Source organism: Ctenopharyngodon idella, chromosome 14 (assembly GCF_019924925.1).
Source record: "Ctenopharyngodon idella isolate HZGC_01 chromosome 14, HZGC01, whole genome shotgun sequence".
Taxonomy (NCBI): Eukaryota; Metazoa; Chordata; class Actinopteri; order Cypriniformes; family Xenocyprididae; genus Ctenopharyngodon; species Ctenopharyngodon idella.
In genome coordinates, this window is record NC_067233.1 from 16,130,396 (window position 1) to 16,151,362 (window position 20,967).

At 37.0% G+C, this 20,967-nt stretch overlaps 2 protein-coding genes across 9 annotated transcripts in view; one reads left to right on the forward strand and one right to left on the reverse strand.

Moving 5' to 3' along the window:
• Positions 1 to 6,687, reverse strand: part of rapgef2b (Rap guanine nucleotide exchange factor 2b) — a 120,339-nt gene extending 113,652 nt beyond the window's left edge. For 6 of the 8 annotated variants that reach the window (XM_051918338.1, XM_051918341.1, XM_051918337.1 and 3 more), the window contains exon 1: positions 6,060 to 6,686. In XM_051918338.1, coding sequence (XP_051774298.1) covers positions 6,060 to 6,128 — 69 coding nt within the window. In that variant the 5' untranslated portion in view covers positions 6,129 to 6,686. Of the gene's footprint in view, positions 1 to 6,059 lie in introns of all 8 variants that reach the window. The other 2 variants (XM_051918343.1, XM_051918340.1) reach the window with 2 other exon arrangements.
• Positions 6,688 to 12,521: 5,834 nt separating this feature from the next.
• On the forward strand, positions 12,522 to 20,936 carry ppid (peptidylprolyl isomerase D). The gene is made up of 10 exons (XM_051918348.1): positions 12,522 to 12,697; positions 13,760 to 13,900; positions 14,200 to 14,306; positions 14,751 to 14,939; positions 15,310 to 15,432; positions 17,367 to 17,473; positions 17,775 to 17,919; positions 18,663 to 18,749; positions 20,309 to 20,351; positions 20,456 to 20,936. The coding sequence occupies exons 1-10, from the start codon at positions 12,613 to 12,615 to the stop codon at positions 20,542 to 20,544; spliced, it is 1,116 nt and encodes a 371-aa protein (XP_051774308.1). The 5' UTR covers positions 12,522 to 12,612; the 3' UTR covers positions 20,545 to 20,936.
• The last annotated feature ends 31 nt before the right edge of the window (positions 20,937 to 20,967 follow it).

The following is a 20,967-nucleotide window of genomic DNA, read 5'->3' on the forward strand; positions in this document are numbered from 1 at the left end:
GTTTGAATCTGTCTAGTAAGTCAATGCTATCAGGTCAGAGCTGTTCTTCACTTATGCGCTGACCACAAGGTAACTTTTTAAGTCCAGCTAGAACTGAATCAAAACTGTTAAAAGGTGCAATGTGTAAATTTTAGGAAGATCTATTGAAAGAAATGCAATGTAATATACATAACTATGTTTTCAGTGGTGTATAAAGACCTTACATAATGAACCATTATGTTTTTATTACCTTAGAATGAGCCATTTCTATCTACATACACCACGGGTTCCCTTACACGTTAAGTCAACATTTTGCGCTGGCATGTTTCTACAGTAACCCTAAACAGACAAACTGCTCTACAGAGCATGTTTGCTTGACTAGCTACTCTCTGCTGTCTCAGGAGACTACATATTTGTCCTGTGTTGGCCACCGTAGCTTCTCTATATTGCAATTCGCAACCCCATCACTAGATGCTGCTAAAATTTACACACTGCACCTTTAATGGAATGGAATATTACAAACAAAATTGCTTTTGCTCCTCTTTTGTAAGTCTCTTTGGATACAAGAGTCTATTAAATGCATACATTTTAAATGTGTTGAACAACTAGAATCTGAATTAATACATTTAATTGATTCCCATCCCTAGTTAGAAAGTCAAGTCAAGTCACCTTTATTTATATAGCGCTTTTAACAATGCAGATTGTGTCAAAGCAGCTTTACAGTGATAACTGGTATATGGTGTCATTATCCATCTTAAGTAAATTCAGTATTGATTCATTCCGATGTAAGAATCAATGGTTATTAATTTAGTTAATTTATCTATATCAGCACTGGAGTAAACAGTGATGTCCTCATCCAGCTCAGTTCAGTTCGCATACAATGGTGTCAGTGCAGGCAGATCAAAACACTGTTGAATATCAAATGTCAATGAATGTCAAGTACCAGAAAGCAAAATTATTTAATAGTTCAAAAGTAACTAAACAAGCAGCGGAATGTTTTTCCACAAATCATATCAATATTCCACAAGCACTAATTGTTAAGCTATAAATCAGAGTCTCTCAGAGTGTATTTCTCTGCAAAATCTCTGAAGCATAAGCAGAAGTTACTCTTACCTTTGAATGGTACAATTTTAGAAAGCTATAACTGGATTTATCCATAAGCAGAAAACTTGTGCACAGCAGGTAAAACACTCAGTAATGTGGCCAACAGTAGCTTGTGAAGAGCATCTTTTAAGTTTGTTTGATAGTAAATTAAGCATGTGATGACCACTGGTGCATTCAAATACTGCATTCCACTTCATTGGATGAGCTTATTAGACTCTCCTACCAAAAGTAAAACGGATGAACATAGTCAAATGCCGTTGGTCCAGCAATAACTGGATTGGAATGCTCTTAAAAAAAACAAAACACAACATTAAATTTGACTTCCAAATCCTAGTGAAATCCCTCTTCGGTCATTAGGCATTCCTCAACTTTTGCTTTTAAATAAACAAATGAAACCTGTAGCTGGCCAACTTTAACATTTGGCATGAAACCAAAAGGTCACATGACCTCATACTGGAAATAGCCCAATAAGACCAATGCAGTTCTATAATCATTTTGACAACCAGCAAATGGTGGGCTATTACAGCCTATGCATTAACAAAGAATAATATCTCACAAGTCAATGACAGTGACAAAGAAAGACGTGCCACGTGTTCTGGTATTAACACAACAGTTGTCATCATTTCTTTATGTTCTCCAGCCGGTTTGTCTATTCTTCCTGTGTAAACTGAGATGGGAGATGTCATTGAAACCGCTCTTTGTTCATGCACGCTTGTGTATGTACAGTATGTGTCCAACAACCACTTCTGTCAAGGCAATGACTGCCATTCATAACATGAATTCACTTGGCAAGAAGACTAAAACAAAGACAACTATCTTTTTTATATAAAAAATAGGGCTGTCAATCGATTAAAATATTTAATCGCGATTAACCACATGATTGTCATGAGTTAACTCGTGATTAATCACAATTTAATCACACATTTTAATCTGTAATCTTTACATTATTTCCGTAACAAAACATCGAAAGCTCCACCAAACAGATGATCATAGCTGTACAGGGTGGTTTTTATTTCTCATCTCCATAAATATATCTAGTAGTAGAGCTTTGACGCAATGTGAACTACGGCCGCAGCTCCATTTCTCCAACTACGGGCTAGGCCAAGGGTCAAACAGAAAATGCACGCTGCGTTAATCGCACATTAATAAAATTAGTGCCGTTAAAATGAATGTGTTAACGCGTTATTAACGTTCATTTTGAGAGCCCTAGCAAAAATCCAGAAAAATCTATTTATCTAGCTATCTATCAATTATATAATACAAAAACATAGACTACTAATATAGCTATACATAGCATGTTCGCTTGACATGCGAGAACCAATGAGGTTCATTCTTGTGTGTTACGCAGCATGTTTGAGCTTCTGCAAGAGATTTGTCCTCACGCGTGAATCTGGTTCAGTTGAGCTTTGTTTATTGTTCGCTGATCAATGTTTATATGTGAATAAAAGCCTAAATTAAATCTGTTCATCATATAAAGTGATCGAGCCTCTTCAGAAAATTTGGACTAAGCCATTTAATTCATATGGATTACAATCTCTTTATTAACTTTTTGAAGCGTCAAAGTGGTAGTCGCGTAGCTGTCTGGAAGGACAGAAAGCTCTCAGATTTCATCAAAAAGATCTTTATTTGTGTTCTGAAGATGAATGAAAGTCTTACGGGTTTGGAACGACATGAGGGCGAGTAATTTAATGACAATTTTTTATTTTTGGGTGAACTAACCCTTTAAGATTCATAAGATTCACATTTCTGCAATACAGTATACTGTAAAAATGACTGTAATACATTGACTTTTTATTTAAATCAGCATAAAGCAGTAAAAAAAAATTATATAATACTGAATTATGCATAAATAAAGATTAAATAATACATCATAGGTTTTGCATTACAATATGAACAACGTTTTTTAAGCAGGCTTCATTTTCTTTCATTTTGAATACTTATTTCTTTTATAGGAGCTAGACAACTTAGACAATTTCTTTCCAGATTTTGAGAGATTCATCCATATGCCACTTCTCTTAAAAATTCAGAAGACATCTGCAGCTCACTGACTGGCATATGTGTGTAAAACAAAGCTTCATTAGTAAAGAACAAAAAAGGAAGGATTTTTTTTTAAGACAAACAAGAAAAAAGGCTTTCTTAAACTCTGTCAAGCTCTGACATCCTTCTGATGCACTTCCTCTCACTGTGAAAGAAAGGAAGGAAGCTGCTTGGAAGGAAACCATCAGTTCAGGATGACCAGCTTCTTATACCTTTGTGGGCAAAAAAAAAAAAACAAAAACAGCCAAATATTGTCTTCTGACGCCAAAGAGATATATTTAGCTTGTTCAATTACCTAATACTCAAGATGCACCTCTTAGGAACAATAAGAGATGTCCCCTCTTGCACTTTGATCTACCAACTCACAGAGGTCAAAGCACAAAGTACCATCAGCCTGTTTATAGTCACTCTGACCCCTGCATACCCGTCTGTAGCGAAAATAGTGTCCCAAAGGCTGTACAGCCCATACCCTCCACTATTCCCCCATATCTCCCACTCCAACCGGGGAACATTTTGCCCCATTAAGATCTACACCATCCATCAGCATGTTAATGCAAAGTGCTGAGGTTGTTGCCGTCAAGCCATAATGAGCTTCAAGCTCCATTAGAATAGCCTGCGTCATTCCCTAAAAAGAAGTCTTTACACAGTAAGGGTGTCTTAAAGCCCATTTCACGGAACAGCTTCTTTTAGCCCACATAAACTGACCAAGATTACATCATGCATTTCACATGGACCTTGATATATATCCTATACAACTAGTGACCATTCCAGTTGTGAACTTGAGGTGTGGTGCGTTCTGATTTTAGGGGTCAGTATTCCCCAACCCACACACATGCTGATCACTCAGACCGAAGTACCGCGATTGCTGAATAAAGGCCAACTCTGAGAGCGACCCGGGATGATTTAAAGGCTCTATCACTCAATGAGAACAGACATGGAATATCACGTAATCTCTAGGAAATGCAGCTGTACAGAATTGCATTTGCTAATGAAAACCATACTGACCCTCAAGTGCCTCTATTGTCTGTAATGCCTAAATCCAGGTACAAACAACTCAGTGCATGAACAGATGTGATTGTTCCGTAGTGCACAAAATCAGCTCTTTCACAATCAGTTTGGGGCTCAATCTGATGTAAAAGCCTTAATGAGCAATCTTTTTTTATTTCTACACAACAGGAACTTGTGCGATTATGAGATTATTGTGTGATTAACAGCATGCATGTGTGAAGCAGGCCTGCTGGTTTGCTAATATTCACGTCGACTGTGTGTTAATAGTGGACTTTAGGGTTCATAAATTGACCTGATTTGGTTGTTTTTCAACAAAACACAAATAATCTGTATGGGAATTGTTGTAATCCATTCAAGTTGAAAAATAGGGGGCTAAATCAAATTAACCTGTCTGACAGCCTCTCACCTCAAGTGCCCGACACACTTTGGGTACGTGTCTCCCTCGACTAGTGATCCGATCGACCAAAATGCATCTTAATACCAGGATGTAAGTGTAAACAGGGCCATTATTTAATTGGTATTGACTTGTGGTGTTAGTTTGTGAACGAATCTTTAAAGTGAACAAATCATTCTTGTTTACTTCCATGCACTGCCTCATTTTTTGTTTTGAAGGAGGTGACTGCTTACTTGCTTTTAAAGACTGTGGCAAGAGCATATAACATTCCAGTGTGGGCTGTGAAGAAGCTTTTTTTTTTTTTTTTTTTGGATGGTCTCATTTGTGAACGGACTTAATGAACTCGGCGTCTCGTGAACTAAATGAACGAATCAATCAGCCCTTGTGTGTGAATGTAAATGCGTACAAATGACTGGTGACCATACACAATAAAAACTGATGGTTTTGAAAAGCTTAATTTATTTTAGGCTATTACTGTTGTCTTTTCATAGGCTCAATTAAATCTAGCAACATCGATTCTTTTCTCAGAGCCTCCAAATCATTACAGATGCTCATCGTCTCGTTCATTCACTGCAGCCCCGAGAATCGTTTACTTAAATGATTCATTCAAACACCCATTCGTTCACAGTCCACTGTATAACAAAGACCTCAAATGCACTTCAAATATTGATTGGTTATTTTCGGTAAATAAAAAAACACACACACACAATATGTATGATAATTATTGTAACCTATAACGAAGGCAATGAGGGCAACATCAAATTAAACAGACGTGCAGCTTCTTTTATGTCTGACAAAGCATCCTGTCACTTTAAGTGACCAACTTGACGGTATCGATTCTTTTTCGTAGTTTTTCCAAATCATTACAGACGATAGGCTACAACACTTCTAGAGGAAAATTACACAAATTGCAAAGACTTTTACTTATATCGACAGCCCTGCTGAAAACAAATAATAATGCAATTTTTCGGTCGCCGACTGAGCCACGTAAAAGGGTGGAGACTATACAAAGCAAGCAAAATGTCATCGCAACGCCTTTCCAAAGCATAACAGGGTCAATATTTTCACTTAAAACCTATAACGAAACGTCATTTTGTGTCGCATCACACAAAACCACTGCTGTGGGTACTGTTAACCCGTTTCCGACGCAAAGCTGCCCTGACAATGGTTGTCTAGAGGTGAAAAACGTAAAGTTTACAAACGTTTCCTTCATGTTTATGCAATGGACTGCAGTGAACAGACAAAATCCACGTGCCTGCATTATAAGATGATTTGGGGACAATTATATACATATATAGGCCTATAAGTCAATTCATACAATTTAATTTCATTGCACTGGCTGATTATTCTATATAAACTAACAAACGTTGCATTGTCAACACTGAAGAAACAACATTTCATGCACGTGATATTAGTAACTGCAGAAATGCAGCATAATGTAACATTTAACAGCCACTCGTACACAAATAAATGATTTAAAAGACTTATTTGATTGAATGATTGGTTCAATCAATTATTTAAAAGAACGTCTTCTGACCTGTTGCGTCCTGTCTGAAGGATTCACCATCACCGCCTGCCGAAAACTGTTATCCACATAGGACGCCATGGTTTTCAAAACAATCGCACTCAACAATTAAGTGAAATAATCCAGCGCGAATCTCACAAGTGGCTTATAAACGGTACACTAATGTTTTTATATAGCAGCAGCTGCAGAAGAGAGCCTGTCCCCAGGCCACAGCCTAAGCCAGGATCTTTCTTACTGTCCCTCGTCCCAATCAAGCAAGACCAGTCTGCTTTTCCTGTTCCAGCCGCTGGAGCTTCGGCTGTGAGTTGACAGGCGACTTTTGTGTTAATGAAAGGTTTTTGCAGGGAAGCGGTACGTCTATGCTTTACGCAGACGAGTGCATTTTTCAGCATTCCGTTTGTCCCCTGTTCGCTATTCCATCTTCTTCAGTTTTCCATCTTAAAACAACGTGCAATCCATGCGTTTGGTGATTGTCCATTTTAAGCCATTTGCAAAGCAGCGGAGGGTCAAAGGCAGCATTTATAAATAGTGTTTTAGTGTCTAAACGCGACGGATGGTCTGCCGTCTGGGCTCGCTGTTGTAAGCCACCACCATGGTGACCGACCGCCTCAAGAGGGTTCATGGGCGAGTCCATTCAGCACAATAATGCGCCCACAGAACAATTTCAGTGCGCACAACACATAGTGCTATGTCGCCATCCACTGCCTGAAGGCAGAATTACAAGCTTTGAGTCGTACACCCCACACACTTTCAGGCAAGTGAGGGGGAAAGACAATGAAAATGCAAATATGAAAGTATATTTTAAAGTTTATTTTGTTTAATTTAATGCATCATTATTTTTAAATGTTCAATTTTATAACGTGAATCTGTTTCTGATTAAAAAAAAGTGCCTTTGTGTTTTCCCACTGGGAAAAATATTCCCACTTTTATGTTTACATGATATTATTATGACTAATAGAGTATTTTCATAATACATTATAATTAGAACGGATCATATAAGATGCACCACATATGAAAGTTGTAGGCCTATCTGGTTTGACACAGATGGACATTTTGGAATTCAACACCTCTGATCATGTGACTACCAGCCATGTATTATGTTCATGAAATCAAGACATCCTGTACTGTTAATGATTCATAATAAATAATAACAAAAAATCAACAATTCCTTTATACCCTTAACATTTCAGATGCCATCATTAGTGGGGTTGATGCTTGTGTTCTGTCAAGGATGTTTCAGAAATAAATTCAGCAAACAAACCTCATAATGTGATTTTGTCAAGACACATCCATGATGCTGGAAATCAGTTATCTGACACTAAGTAAAGCCTTATTATTATATCAACAAAAGCAAACCGGTTTAAATACGGTGTTTGAATATCAAATATTTAATACCTGCTGATGTAGCATACTATGAGAAAACAGTTTTCCTTAAACAAACAAATACTCAGTCCTTTGTAAACACTTCAAAACTCTTCGATTACATTTATAATATTCATTACATTATAGGCTATTTATAGCCTACATTTGGTAGACACTTTTATCCAAAGCGACTAACATTGCTTTGAAGGTATATTGAAGGAATTAAACCCTTGAGCCGTGACCTGTTTATTTTTTCTCTCTCGATGTCAGTTTATATAGGCCTATACACTATTTCAAACATATTCATTTATTCATTCAATCAAGCATTAGTCTGTTTGTTTGTTTATTCATCTGGCTATTTTCATTGTCAATTTTATTTATTAATTTAAATGATTTATCCATTGTTTTTGCCAATATTTAGGCCTATTTCATATCATTATCAATTTGTTTATGGCAAGAAATACATATACAGTAAGTGAAGGTTACTGTGTATGCACTGAAGAAAATCAATGTGGACTGATTTTTGCGTTGGATACCTTTTTTTTTTTTTTTTTAATAAATAATCCATAAGTTTAATGCATCCCAACTAAACACAGGTTCCGTGGAGACGTTCCATGGCAACGACGCACGAGTGAGTGAGTGAGTGACCTCCTGCCCAGGGCTTGTTTTACAGACACTGAGATGCGCTTACTGATATTTCAAAGATCTGGCAACTGTTTTAAGACAAGAGTAAATAGAGGGTGATGAAGAGGGTACAACAGGTCACCACACCTTCTCATGCAGATAGAGAAACTCAGTCTGGACAGAGAATGCTGTTCACAGGTAAGTATTTATGAATTTATTTTAGTAGGACACTTTATTTCAATAGTATAATGAGTAGCCTAAGTAGCCTAATAGTATAAATAGAAGCTAAGTTCACGAATTTGAATCAAGTGTTACTTTTGTTGTCATCAAGGACCAGACGGCATTGGAGATTTCCGTCCCAGATTGGACTATTTCCCCCGCAGCATTGGAATCGGCCCGTTATCTCCAGATGCCACGAGTGATCTCAACTACCTCTTCCGGCCTGCAGCACACGCGAGCCCGTCGTTACCGAAACACCGCTGTACTGGAGAAGTGGGCTGGGGTCTGCAGTACTCCACTGCACTCAATAGGCGGACTGTCATCAACAACAAACAATATGAGGTTTATTATATTATATTATATTATATTATATTATATTATATTATATTATATTATATTATAAGGCTATGTGTAGGCTAGCTATAGTAGTGAATCGCAAGACACAGGAGTAGACAGAAACTGTCTTTAATAATAATCTAACAAGAAACACACAGGAGAATCACAGGAATATACTAGAAAAACACAACCACTTAATAATAAATGACACAGAATCAAGAACATTCCATTTTGTGTTTTTCGTGTACAGATGACAACGTCAAAACGATCCCGTTCACACATATCCGTGTAAACGACTAAAAGCGCTGTATTATTCATGCCAGGCCTGTAGATGGCGATATCACTTTGTAAAGACACTGAACACGTAATACGCATGTGCATGACGTCTCAAATTCACGTTTTTGTAGCTTAAATGGTGACGATAGGCATCGTTTTCAAAAACGTGCACTTTTCAAACCAGTTTTTACAAGTTTGCGTTTTCAGGCCCACAAAACAACGCTGTCTTGTAAATTAACCGCCAAAACGCATAAAAGGTTTTACGTTTTTAGTTGAAAACAGTGTAAATGATCTTTAAAATGAACCAAAACATCTGACAATTATATTATATAAAATATAAAAAAATATATATTTTATTTACAATTTCTTGTGGCCAATGCAGCCAAAACATATAGAAATTGACTTTCAAATAAATCTGAGAAACAATAAATCCCTGAGAAACCGACAACTAGCCCCATTTCCCCCTTATTATATTTATAAACTTTTAAATAAACACTACCTTTCAAAAGTTGGGGGTCAGTAAGATTTTGTTGTTGTTTAAGGAATTAAAGAATTAAATTAAAGCATTGACAGTAAAGACTTGTTGTTAAAGAAAACTTATTTTGAACTTTCAAAGAATCCTGAAAAAAAAAAAAAGTATCATGGTTTGTAATATTAATTATAGCAGCACAAAAATAATAAGCAGCACAACTGTTTTCAGCATTGGTAATAATAAGAAATGTTTCTTGAGCACCAAATCAGCATTAGAATGATTTCTGAAGGATCACGTGACACTGAAGACTGGAGTAATGATGCTGAAAGTTCAGCTTTGCATCACAGGAATAAATTAAATTCCGAAATATATTAAAATATAAAACAGTTTTTTCAAATTGTAATATTATTTTACAATATTGCTTGGTGAGCACAAACTTTCAATTCTGAAAATTAGTTGCCGTTATCTAACCTGCCTCAAAATGAGAACTTGCTTCGTATGACACGATGAACACCTCATTGTCTCTTAGGATCAGATTTTACTTTGGTTCTGTTCATTTTTATGTATTTTTTAAACATTCTTTTAACAAATCTGCAAAGAGCTTTGAAAGTATTGCCTCACTGTATGTGTCTAAATAAATAAAATACTTCCTTTTCTGTCAGCCTTCAATCAGCTGTGCAGGACGGAGCGGCTCCCAGCCCATTGTGAGCAAACACACACCAGTAACCACAGAGGGAAGGGTTAGATTACCTCCAGCTCCCCCTATTACTCTAGATGGTGATGAGTTTCACTGGCAGGAAATGGGTAGAGTGGATGGAGAGGAAGCTTTTCTCCTCTAGTAATCAATAATTCAATGCTTGCACACAGGCACACTCAGCCCCGGTTTCGGGACAAACAACCGACCTGCAGGAGGTTGGCTTGGAACCACAGCACACATAATACGTACAGCAAAGACGACAACAAACAGATCCCGCTTAATGAAGTGAGATATAAACAAATGATACACACTATGGGTTGCCCGATTGTAATATGAAGAATAAACTAAATTCAGTGTCTGAATGTCTAATCTCAAAGTACCTAACGTGAGTTTTCTCTCATTTTTCTTCTCTCCTGTCTGCAGTAAAGACAGTCAATGAAAAAGCACTACCAGACGCATACTTTTTCTCTAGAAATTGATATGAGGGCTAAGTCAAATGATTGTTGAAAGCTGCTTTGTGATTATTGAACAATTTATTATTGTGTCAACTCTATAAACCACATTAAATGCTTCATTCTTTGCTGTACTGTTCATTTCTTGGTTCATTAAACCTGAAATGTGAAATGTGATTTCACAAATCAAAAGAAAATGAAGGTTCTTTATTGGCATTGATGGTTCCATGAAGAACCTTTAACATCAATGAAACCTTTTCAATGTACAAAAAATTATTTATAGTGGAAAAAGCTTCTTTTTCCATCCTTCGAATGAGACGTTAAACCGAGGTCCTGACTCTCTGTGGTTGTTAAAAATCCCAGGATGTTCCTTTGAAAAGAGTAGGGGTGTAACCCCGACATCCTGGCCACATTTGCCCACTGGCCTCTGTCCATCATGGCCTCCTAATCATCCTCATACACTGATTGGCTTCATCACTGTCTCCTCTCCACCAATAAGCTGGTGTGTGTGGTGGGCGTTCTGGCGCAACATGGCTGCCGCCACATCATCCAGGTGGATGCTGCACATTGGTGGTGGTTGAGGAGATTCCCCCTTCCATATGTAAAGCGCTTTGAGTACCCAGAAAAGCGCTAGATAAATCTAAGGAATTATTATTATTATTACTCTTTAGATTGTTAAATGTTCTTCACCTCTAAGAAATAATGGTTCTTTTATAAGATCTGTTCACTGAAAGGTTTTATTGGTGAACCAAAAATGGTTCTTCTATGGCATCACTGCAAGATACTGCAAGATTTTAGAACCTTTATTTAGATGTATTTAGTAGCAACCATTAGAAAAAGGCAAAAAAAATTCTTGATTCACTTTGCAGTTTACCTCATTTCTGTGGTTCAAATTGTCAAGAGCTTATAACGTCTCAAAAATATAGAGCTCAAATCCTCTTAACAAGGGTCACCATGGATTCAGACAGTCGATAGAAGCAAGAAAGCAGTAATCCTCTAGTTAAACAGGGTTATGTGTGTTCCCCTGTATCAGTGGTCAATTTCAGTTAATAATGGCACACAACCCACTTCAGCCATTTCCAATATCTTACTGAGACAAACAGACATGATCTTCTTCAGCTGCCGTTCTCACTGTTTCATTACATGTCGGCAATACTTTTTTAGAGTGTGGTTTGAGCTAAAGTACAATAGTGTATTGGTGTCTTTGAGCCAGATGAAGATTTTCCAAACTGAAAAATCAGTTAATTCAGAAACCATCATTTGAGACATTTGATTGTTCAGTAATTGCAGACATAAAAAAATAAAAAGATGCCTATAAAAGTATATGTTTATTTCACAGCAGCTATTTTGCTAGGGTAATTATTAACTAAAACCATGAAATCATTTTATTTAAACATTAATTATATAAGTTATATATGTTATAATTATATATTTTATAAACATTATATATATATATATATATATATATATATATATATATATAGCCTATTTATAAACTAAAACTGAAATAAACAATAATAATGCATGTCATGCTTGTATATAAAACTATAAAATGCACCAGATAATGTGATGTTGACATAATAATACAAAGGTGAAATATGGAAAGAGAACTTTAAAAATGAAGGTTTACTCTCTTACCTGATTTTGAAAATGTTTTCATAAATATCTAACTGTGACTATATAGCTGTAAAACCTTATATAAAAGTTATATTTATAAAATAAAATTGTCCCCATCCCTCTTTTAGGACATATAAATATAAATAATATAAATCAATATAGCTATTTTGATGAAAAAGTGATCAAGGTATTACGTAGTTATATTAAGAACTTTCTAGTAATCATCTCTGATTAATTTCAAAGCAAAATATCGCTATTTTAAAAACTAATGCCATGTAAAGTTGTTGGATGTGTGTTTTGTTTTGTTTCATGTTTCAAGAATCATTACGCTAGTTTTCGAGATGTACAGCGCCTTGCGTACTAGTCTCCACAGCAGTAGAGGGCGCTGCACGCTAACTTATGCTTCAGTTACAAGTTCACTGGTGCTTTCTTCTCAGAGAATATTCCAGTTAGCCGTCCACTCAGAGTAGGCAAAGAGTAGGACCCCTTTCCCTATCAAAATCAAAGAAAATGTCAAACCCAACTCCCGTAGCCATGCCTGGAAACGCAGACAACCCTCGGGTATTCTTTGACGTAGATATCGGTGGTGAAAGAGGTCAGAATCTTTTGTTTTTCTTTAGAAAGAAGCTGAATGACTGCATGCTGCTGTCTGCTGCCACATGCCTCTCAACTGCTTAGAAGAAAGGCAGAGAAAGAATTAGGAAATAAATGCACTGAACTCAACCAGGGACACAACTATTTAGAAAAGCAAGTGAAGTTTTACCATTGAACGGTGTTAGTGAGTGTTTTCTGCATTATATTCACGAGTCGTTGTTGTGCGGTACATTTTATGTCCCCTTCATATGTATTAATACACTGCCCGGCCGAAAAAAAAGGCATTATTTCTGTGATTATTGTGTTTCATGTTATATGTTATATGAACAGTTATTTTAACCATAATTGATGGAAGTGTATCGCTTTCCATTTCTTAAAAAAAAAACATGTAGGAAGACACATCATGGCCATATTCCAGGATGACAAATCCAAGATTTATCAGGCTTAAATTGTGAAAGAATGGATCGGATGAATAATAATTTTCACACATGAATTGGCACCTCTGAGTCCAGACCTTAAATTCATTGAAAGTCTTTGGGATGTGCTGGAGTAGACTTTACAGAGTGCTCACCTCTTGGATTATCAATACAAAATCTTGACCAAAAATTGATGCACCTCTTGATGGAAATAATTGTTGTGATGTTATTTAATTTAAAATATTAAAGTCACCTTTTAAAATATTGTAATCATATTAATTAGTTTATTAGGATATCACAATTGAGTATAAGGGTGATTTCAAACCAAAATATTTTGCTAAATTATTTTTTTATCAGTAGTAGTATTAAACAACTTTTATTAAATAATATCAAAATGCAAACTACAGAAAGGCACTTAACATTTCTACATTTCAGTTATAGTCAGTAGCTCTTTGGGAAATTAAACTGTAGATTTTGAGTTTTTATTATTGATATCTGTAAAGCAAATTCAATATGGTCAGATAAAGTGCTTTAAAAAAATAACGGGTCAACCACATATCACCTGCATGACTAAAGATCATTGAAATAATCTGGTCATTTATTTGTTTTTTTTGTTTGTTTGTTTGTTTTTGTTTTTCATTTTGCAGTCGGCCGCATAGTGTTTGAGGTCTTTGCTGATGTGGTCCCTAAAACGGCAGAGAATTTTCGTGCTCTTTGTACCGGAGAGAAAGGGATCGGTAAAAGCACTGGAAAACCGCTGCACTTCAAGGGCTGTCCATTCCACCGCAGTGAGTGTCCTGACCTCCCGTTTCCATGGAGACGTGTGTAATGATCTAATGTGCAGGCTTCAGACATGGAAAACCTGGAAAGATCAGTGAATTGGAATTTCTAGGCTGGGAAAAGTCATGAAAATTACTATAGTGAATAAACTTTTTTTATGCCAAGTTGTAAAATATTTCATTGCTCATGTCATACTTGCAAAATATTCTTATAAGTCACATTTATATATTGAGTATGATCATTTAAAACACTAATAATTGACCCCCTATAAAACAATTAACTATATATTTCTTATTGTACCCTTCAGTCATCAAAAAATTTATGGTCCAGGGTGGAGATTTTTCTAATCAGAATGGAACTGGAGGAGAGAGCATCTATGGTGACAAGTTTGAGGACGAAAACTTTCACTACAAGGTACCACAGAATAAAAGGAATAAAAAAAAAAAAAAAGTTTCATCATTTACTCACCCTCATGTTGTTCATATCCTGTAACAGTAGTTTAGCGGAATGTTCACGCTGTTCTTGAAAATTGTGGAAATCATGAAATAGGATTCTGGTCACACAACCCACCTCTAATGAATGTCAAACCTTGAATGATGCACATATTCAATGACAGTTTTTTCATTTTTTAGTGAACTTTTCGTTTAATTAACCAAAGCCATCAGTCTGCGTAATTGCTTAGAAATTGCTCTGAGATTAAATCTACCAAACACAGCACTTGATTCATCTCCCTGAGGCATCCACTAATTTCCTGGTGTCTGCTCTGAGGAACAAATGAGACCTAGATAAACCTTCTGCTTTTTTTTGAATGAAGTGGTGTTTCATTAATGGTGGTCTCTCGCTCTGGTTTCCCCCCAGCACGACAAAGAGGGGCTGCTCAGCATGGCCAATGCCGGCCCCAACACAAATGGCTCACAGTTCTTTATAACAACGGTTCCCACGCCGCATCTGGACGGCAAACATGTTGTCTTTGGCCAGGTGCTGAAAGGAATGGGGGTGGTGAAGATGCTGGAAGGGATGGAAACTAAGGAAGACAATCCTGTGAAGGTGACCATGTTAAATGCATGCAAACATCTTTTACTCTTTAAACACATCATGACGTTGTGACATCTGCTGCCATGCTTAGAAATATAATGTGACAGAGATCTTAACTGCTCCTGAAGGACAGGTGTGTCTGAGGTCTTTCTTTTGCAGGCATTTAGTCACCATTATCAAGATTTAATAGTCATGAAATTTAGTCTGTCACCTGTTCTGCACAGGTGAACTAGCTAGTGTGATAAATTAGCTTTTTGAAAGAAGACATTGTGTGTGACCATTTCTCTCTCCAATAAGGAAACACAAAGTGCACTTTCCTATTTTTTTCCAGTGAGCAATTGAATATGAAAATTTAGATTGATTGCAACTGTCTCTCTCTCAGCCCTGCGTCATTGCTGAATGTGGAGAACATAAAGCAGGAGATGACTGGGGCATCGCACCCAACGACGGCTCAGGAGACGCTTACCCAGACTTCCCTGAAGACTCTGACGTGGACTTTAAAGATGTGATTATATTTCTGCATCTTCACTTTCATATACCCTATAGTTGTTACCTGCTCCATAATTTTGTATCACCTTAACCATAACACATTTTTTATAATATATATATATATATATATATATATATATATATATATATATATATATATATATATAAGAATATAAAAACACATAAAGATGATAATTTATAAGATAGAAAATCTTATATATGCACTTAGAATTTTTGCATAATTTTGATTAGAAAAATTGCAGTGGGCCATATCTACAAACACAATATTAATCTGTCTTTTTTTTTTTTTTTTTTTAAACTTGGAACAACTTGAGGGTGAGTAAATGATGACAGAATTTTCATTTTTGGGTGAACTATCCCTTTAAATGACAAGTTGATATTGTGTTTGTAGATATGGCCCATTGCAATTTGCTAATCAAAATGATACAAAAATGATAGTGCATTATACACTATATTGCCAAAAGTATTAGGACACCCCTCCAAATCATTGAATTCAGGTGTTCCAATCACTTCCATGGCCACAGGTGTATAAAATCAAGCACCTAAGCATGCAGACTGCTTCTACAAACATTTGTGAAAGAATAGGTCGCTCTCAGGAGCTCAGTGAATTCAAGCGTGGTACCGTGATAGGTTGCCACCTGTGCAATAAGTCCATTCATGAAATTTCCTCACTAATAAATATTCCACAGTCAACTGTTAGTGGTATCATAACAAAGTGGAAGCAATTGGGAAAAACAGCAACTCAGCCACAAAGTGGTAGGCCACGTAAAATCACAGAGCGGGGTCAGCGCATGCTGAGTCAATAGCTACAGACCTCCAAACTTTGGGTGGCCTCCAGATTAGCTCAAGAACAGTGCGTAGAGAGCTTCATGGAATGGGTTTCCATGGCCAAGCAGCTGCATCCAAGCCTTACATCACCAAGTGCAATGCAAAGCGTCGGATGAAGTGGTGTAAAGCACGCCACCACTGGACTCTAGAGCAGTGGAGACGTGCTCTCTGGAGTGACGAATCACACTTCTCTGTCTGGCAATCCAATGGACGAGTCTGGGTTTGGCGGTTGCCAGGAGAACGGTACTTGCCTGACTGCATTGTGCCAAGTGTAAAGTTTGGTGGAGGGGGGATTATGGTGTGGGGTTGTTTTTCAGGGGTTGGGCTTGGCCCCTTAGTTCGAGTGAAATGAACTCTTAATGCTTCAGCATACCAAGACATTTTGGACAATTTCATGCTCCCAACTTTGTGGGAACAGTTTGGGGATGGCCCCTTCCTGTTCCAACATGACTGCGTACCAGTGCACAAAGCAAGGTCCATAAAGACATGGATGAGTGAGTTTGGTGTGGAGGAACTTGACTGGCCTGCACAGAGTCCTGACCTCAACCTGATAGAACACCTTTGGGATGAATTAGAGTGGAGACTGCGAGCCAGGCCTTCTCACCAACATCACTGCCTGACCACACAAATGCGCTTCTAGAAGAATGGTCAAAAATTCCCATTAACACACTCCTAAACCTTGTGGAAAGCCTTCCCAGAAGAGTTGAAGTTCATGTGCACGTAAAGGCAGGCGTCCCAAAACTTTTGGCAATATAGTGTATATAACTAGTGATAGAACTATATGTTGGCCAGGCTAATTTATTGAGGGATATTAAATTATTGGCATCATCTCTGATTGGCCTATTAATAAAAGCAGTTATTCCACTTAATGTCGTTTCCAAATCTATTGATAGCCTTTTCAGTGGATATCGATAGATTAATAGATTGATCAATAGATAGTCAAGTCACGTTTAAGGCTAGATAGATAGATAGGCCATTAAAAAACATTATAGTCTGTCACTGTGTATGAATATATTTACATAGTATAAGAGCTGAAATGTGATTCACATGCTAAAAATGCAAAAATGTTAATTAATTTTTAATCTGTTCTCCTCTTACTAGACAAACAAAGTCTTGTCTGTGGCAGAGGATGTGAAAAACATCGGGAATAACTTCTTCAAGGCTCAGAACTGGCAGTCAGCCATAAAGAAATATTCAAAAGCTCTCAGGTGAACACTTGAGTCTGCTATTAAGCCCCATTAATGCATTACACTTGCTTTGTGACATTAAAGAGACAGCTTTCCAGACTTGATATCAATTTGTCAAACCTTTTTAAACATGCTGTTATAGCTGACTTTTCTTTTCTCAAATTGACTCTCATGTCATGATGACATTCCTGTGAGTACCTGCTTGATATGCAAGATCTCTCACTGTGTAATCTAAAAGTTGTTTATAACATTTGTGAATGTGACATGTCTGTATGCTTCATTGTAAACCAGCAGTGTCACTAAAGGTTACTTTGGTCCACAGGTATCTAGAGTTTTGTGGCAAAACCTTAGATGACGATAGTGCCCAAAAGAAGCTGGAGCCCACAGGCTTGAGCTGCATTCTCAACACGGCCGCCTGCAAACTCAAACTGAAACTCTGGCAAGAAGCAGTCGAGAGCTGTGATGAGGTAACTTTTGACATTTAAGCTGTCTGAATGGTGTCCAGTTCCATCGGTGTCAAAGGATATAAGAAGCAGTGGGCCTCGAGATGTTTTATAACAACACATCTCAGCCATTCACCACTCTTGAAATAACCTTGTCATGGTTGCTATCATTTATAGATCACCAGATGCACCGGCTCTCTATTTAGGGAACAGTTGAAATGGAATCAGTTGACTCATTTCTTGAAAGAGCCTGTAAGGGTGTGTTCACTCTTGTCGTTCGGTTCTTTTGGTCTGTACCAAAAAAGAAAATGATACATTTTGTCCTGGTTCACTTAGCTTTCAAACTGTCATTTTTAACACCAAATCTAAAGATATAGAATAAAAGGTATAAGAATAAAGCCACAAGCTGTTTGGACAACTTGTATATTTTGAGATGGAAACATTAACAATGGTGACATCACGTCCTGTTTTTGGTTCGTTTAGATGTCTTTGGTCCGCGTTGTGTTCATATTTCAGTCAAACCGCACCAGAGTTTGTTTGGAAGCGGACCGAGACCCCCTGAGAAGGTTTGGATAGCAGCGTTCACTCTTCAGTTTACACTTCAAATGAACAGCACTAACAGAGCAATTTCACCAGTGTTCGTTTTAATTGAACCAAACCTGCCAAGAGTGAACACACCCTAAAACTGTATTTTCTACTGGTTTATGAGGTGATTGTGATGTTTTATTTATTATAACAAAGTTATGTTTGTTTTTTGTTTTTCTCAGGCCCTGGAGCTGAACCAGTCAAATACTAAAGCGTTGTTCAGGAGAGCTCAAGCCTGGCAGGGACTTAAAGAATTCAACAAGGCCATGGTACAAACACTACACAGACAGAAATACATTCATCTCACTCTAAATCAGTGGTTCTCAAACTTTTTTGGGGTGGCAAGCCAAAAAAGAATAAAAAAACAAACAGAGTAGAACTCAAATCTGGGGAACTACCAAAAGAGTTGCTCACGGTTTTTGTGCTTATTGTACATAATGAGACTAAAGAAGAATGTTAATTGGTCTTGGTGCTTTTGGTCAATTAGATTTATTTAATTTTATTTTTTTTAATCAGCCAATTACTTCACGAATAAATAGTTTTAAGCCCGATTTGCAAGTTAACGAGCTCACCGACAGGTCGGGCTGTGATCGGGGGAAAATCAGCGAGTGATCGGTGCTCGCCAATCTTCATGTGTGAACTACTCAATGACGCATCAAAGACGCTCGCTGACGCGTCGCCGACACCTCGCAGACACCAGACAAATATCTAGCATGCTAAATACCTGGAGCTGTCGGCCGACTCGATCTCCTGTGGTGTCACGTGTCGCGACGCAACAGCCAATGAAACATACACTTATGTCTATGGAAGCAGCAATAACAATCCATTCAAATATAATTTGCCGACGTTTGTTCATATCAGATACACATTGTGTAAGTAACTATAAAGCTCACTCACTCTATTGTTCTCCCAGTTCACCAGCCACATGTATTTCGGGACAAATGGATGAATTCACGTTATATATACATTAAGATCAAGGTCATTATATAGGTTTTTAAATGACAAACACTCACTTGCACATATTTGAGAATCGGAATATCAGATAGTTGATGACATGATGAGAAAAGCAATACATCTGTCATACAGTGTGGCCGCAGTGTGTCACGTGACAATCATGACGCATCGTCATGGAAACAATAAAGGGAAACGTTCTAAAATAACAGTCGCCCTAACTCTGGGAGGTCAGCCAGAATGTTTTAAACTTATGTGTGAAAGGGTTATTTTAATTTTAATTAAATTTAATTCAAAATTGAATTTACTCCCAACATCCATTTTCAAATAAAGTCGTTGGGTGACAGTTGTCGTCAGCTCATGTAGTGTGTGACACCCTGTTGCGGATCATTTATGTAGTGTCACGTAGTGTGAACACCACAACGACTTCAAGACTCCACAGCAAGTCATGGGGTCTGAACAGCACAGCAATCTGACGACGTTTAAAGTCCTGTAGTGTAAACTTGGCTTTACTCACCCTCATGTTGGTCCAAACCATGTATGACTTTCTTCCATGAAACACAAAAGTAGAAATTATTAAGGATATTGTTTTTATTTTTTATTTTTTTCCTTCCATGCAGATGGAAACTAGATTGGAGCTTTCAGGCTTCAAAAAAAGGATGCATTATGCTATATTTTAATGAATCAGTCTTACAATAATAGAAAATTGATCCCAATTACATGACCATTTGTTTCTGTGTATTGACTTTTCATAGCACTATTTATGATTTAACACCAGATCAGCAGCAATGCCTCAATGGCAAAATTAAAAGAATTTCAATTAAAAAAAAAAAAATTATCTTTTCAGAACACTTATTTTTGTCTTTTTAAACTGCAGATTGATCTGAAGAAAGCACAGGAGATTGCACCAGATGACAAAGGTTAACTAGCTTTTTACAAATGCTAAATTTGGTTAATTCTTTGATTTATGATTTGTGAATAGTTTTCTTTCTTTCTTTTAACATTTTACTTTCCCTGGTTTAAGCAATTGGAAATGAAATGCTGAAGGTGAAGCAGCAAGTGAAAGAAGAGAAGGAGAAAGAAAAGAAGATTTACGCCAAAATGTTCGCGTAAAGGAAACTGCAGTGACCTCACTCCACACCGACCTACCTGCATATGTTCACTTACACTGCACTTGTGTCTTAGTGTTAAAGTCTATAGCTGGGTAAAAATGCCTTGGAGTCTCTAATTTAGGGTAAAAAGGTTTGGAAAGAGATTCAAATAATCTGTACTGTGTGTTATGAGTCAAGGAACAATTTTCAATGCATTTTTAGTGAGCTGATCTTAAAGAGTGACTTTGCAAAACATATATATTTTTTGTTTCTGGGTTCATTTGTCTTAACTGCTGTGCATTCATTCTATGGATCGCTGACTAAAAAAGCAAAACATTTGTTTTTTGTTTTTGTGAAATGGGAATTAACCAGTCAGTTGTGTGGATTAAAACGATAAATATTTTCAAAGTTGAAGATTCTTGTGTTTGTAGTTCTAGAAAACAAA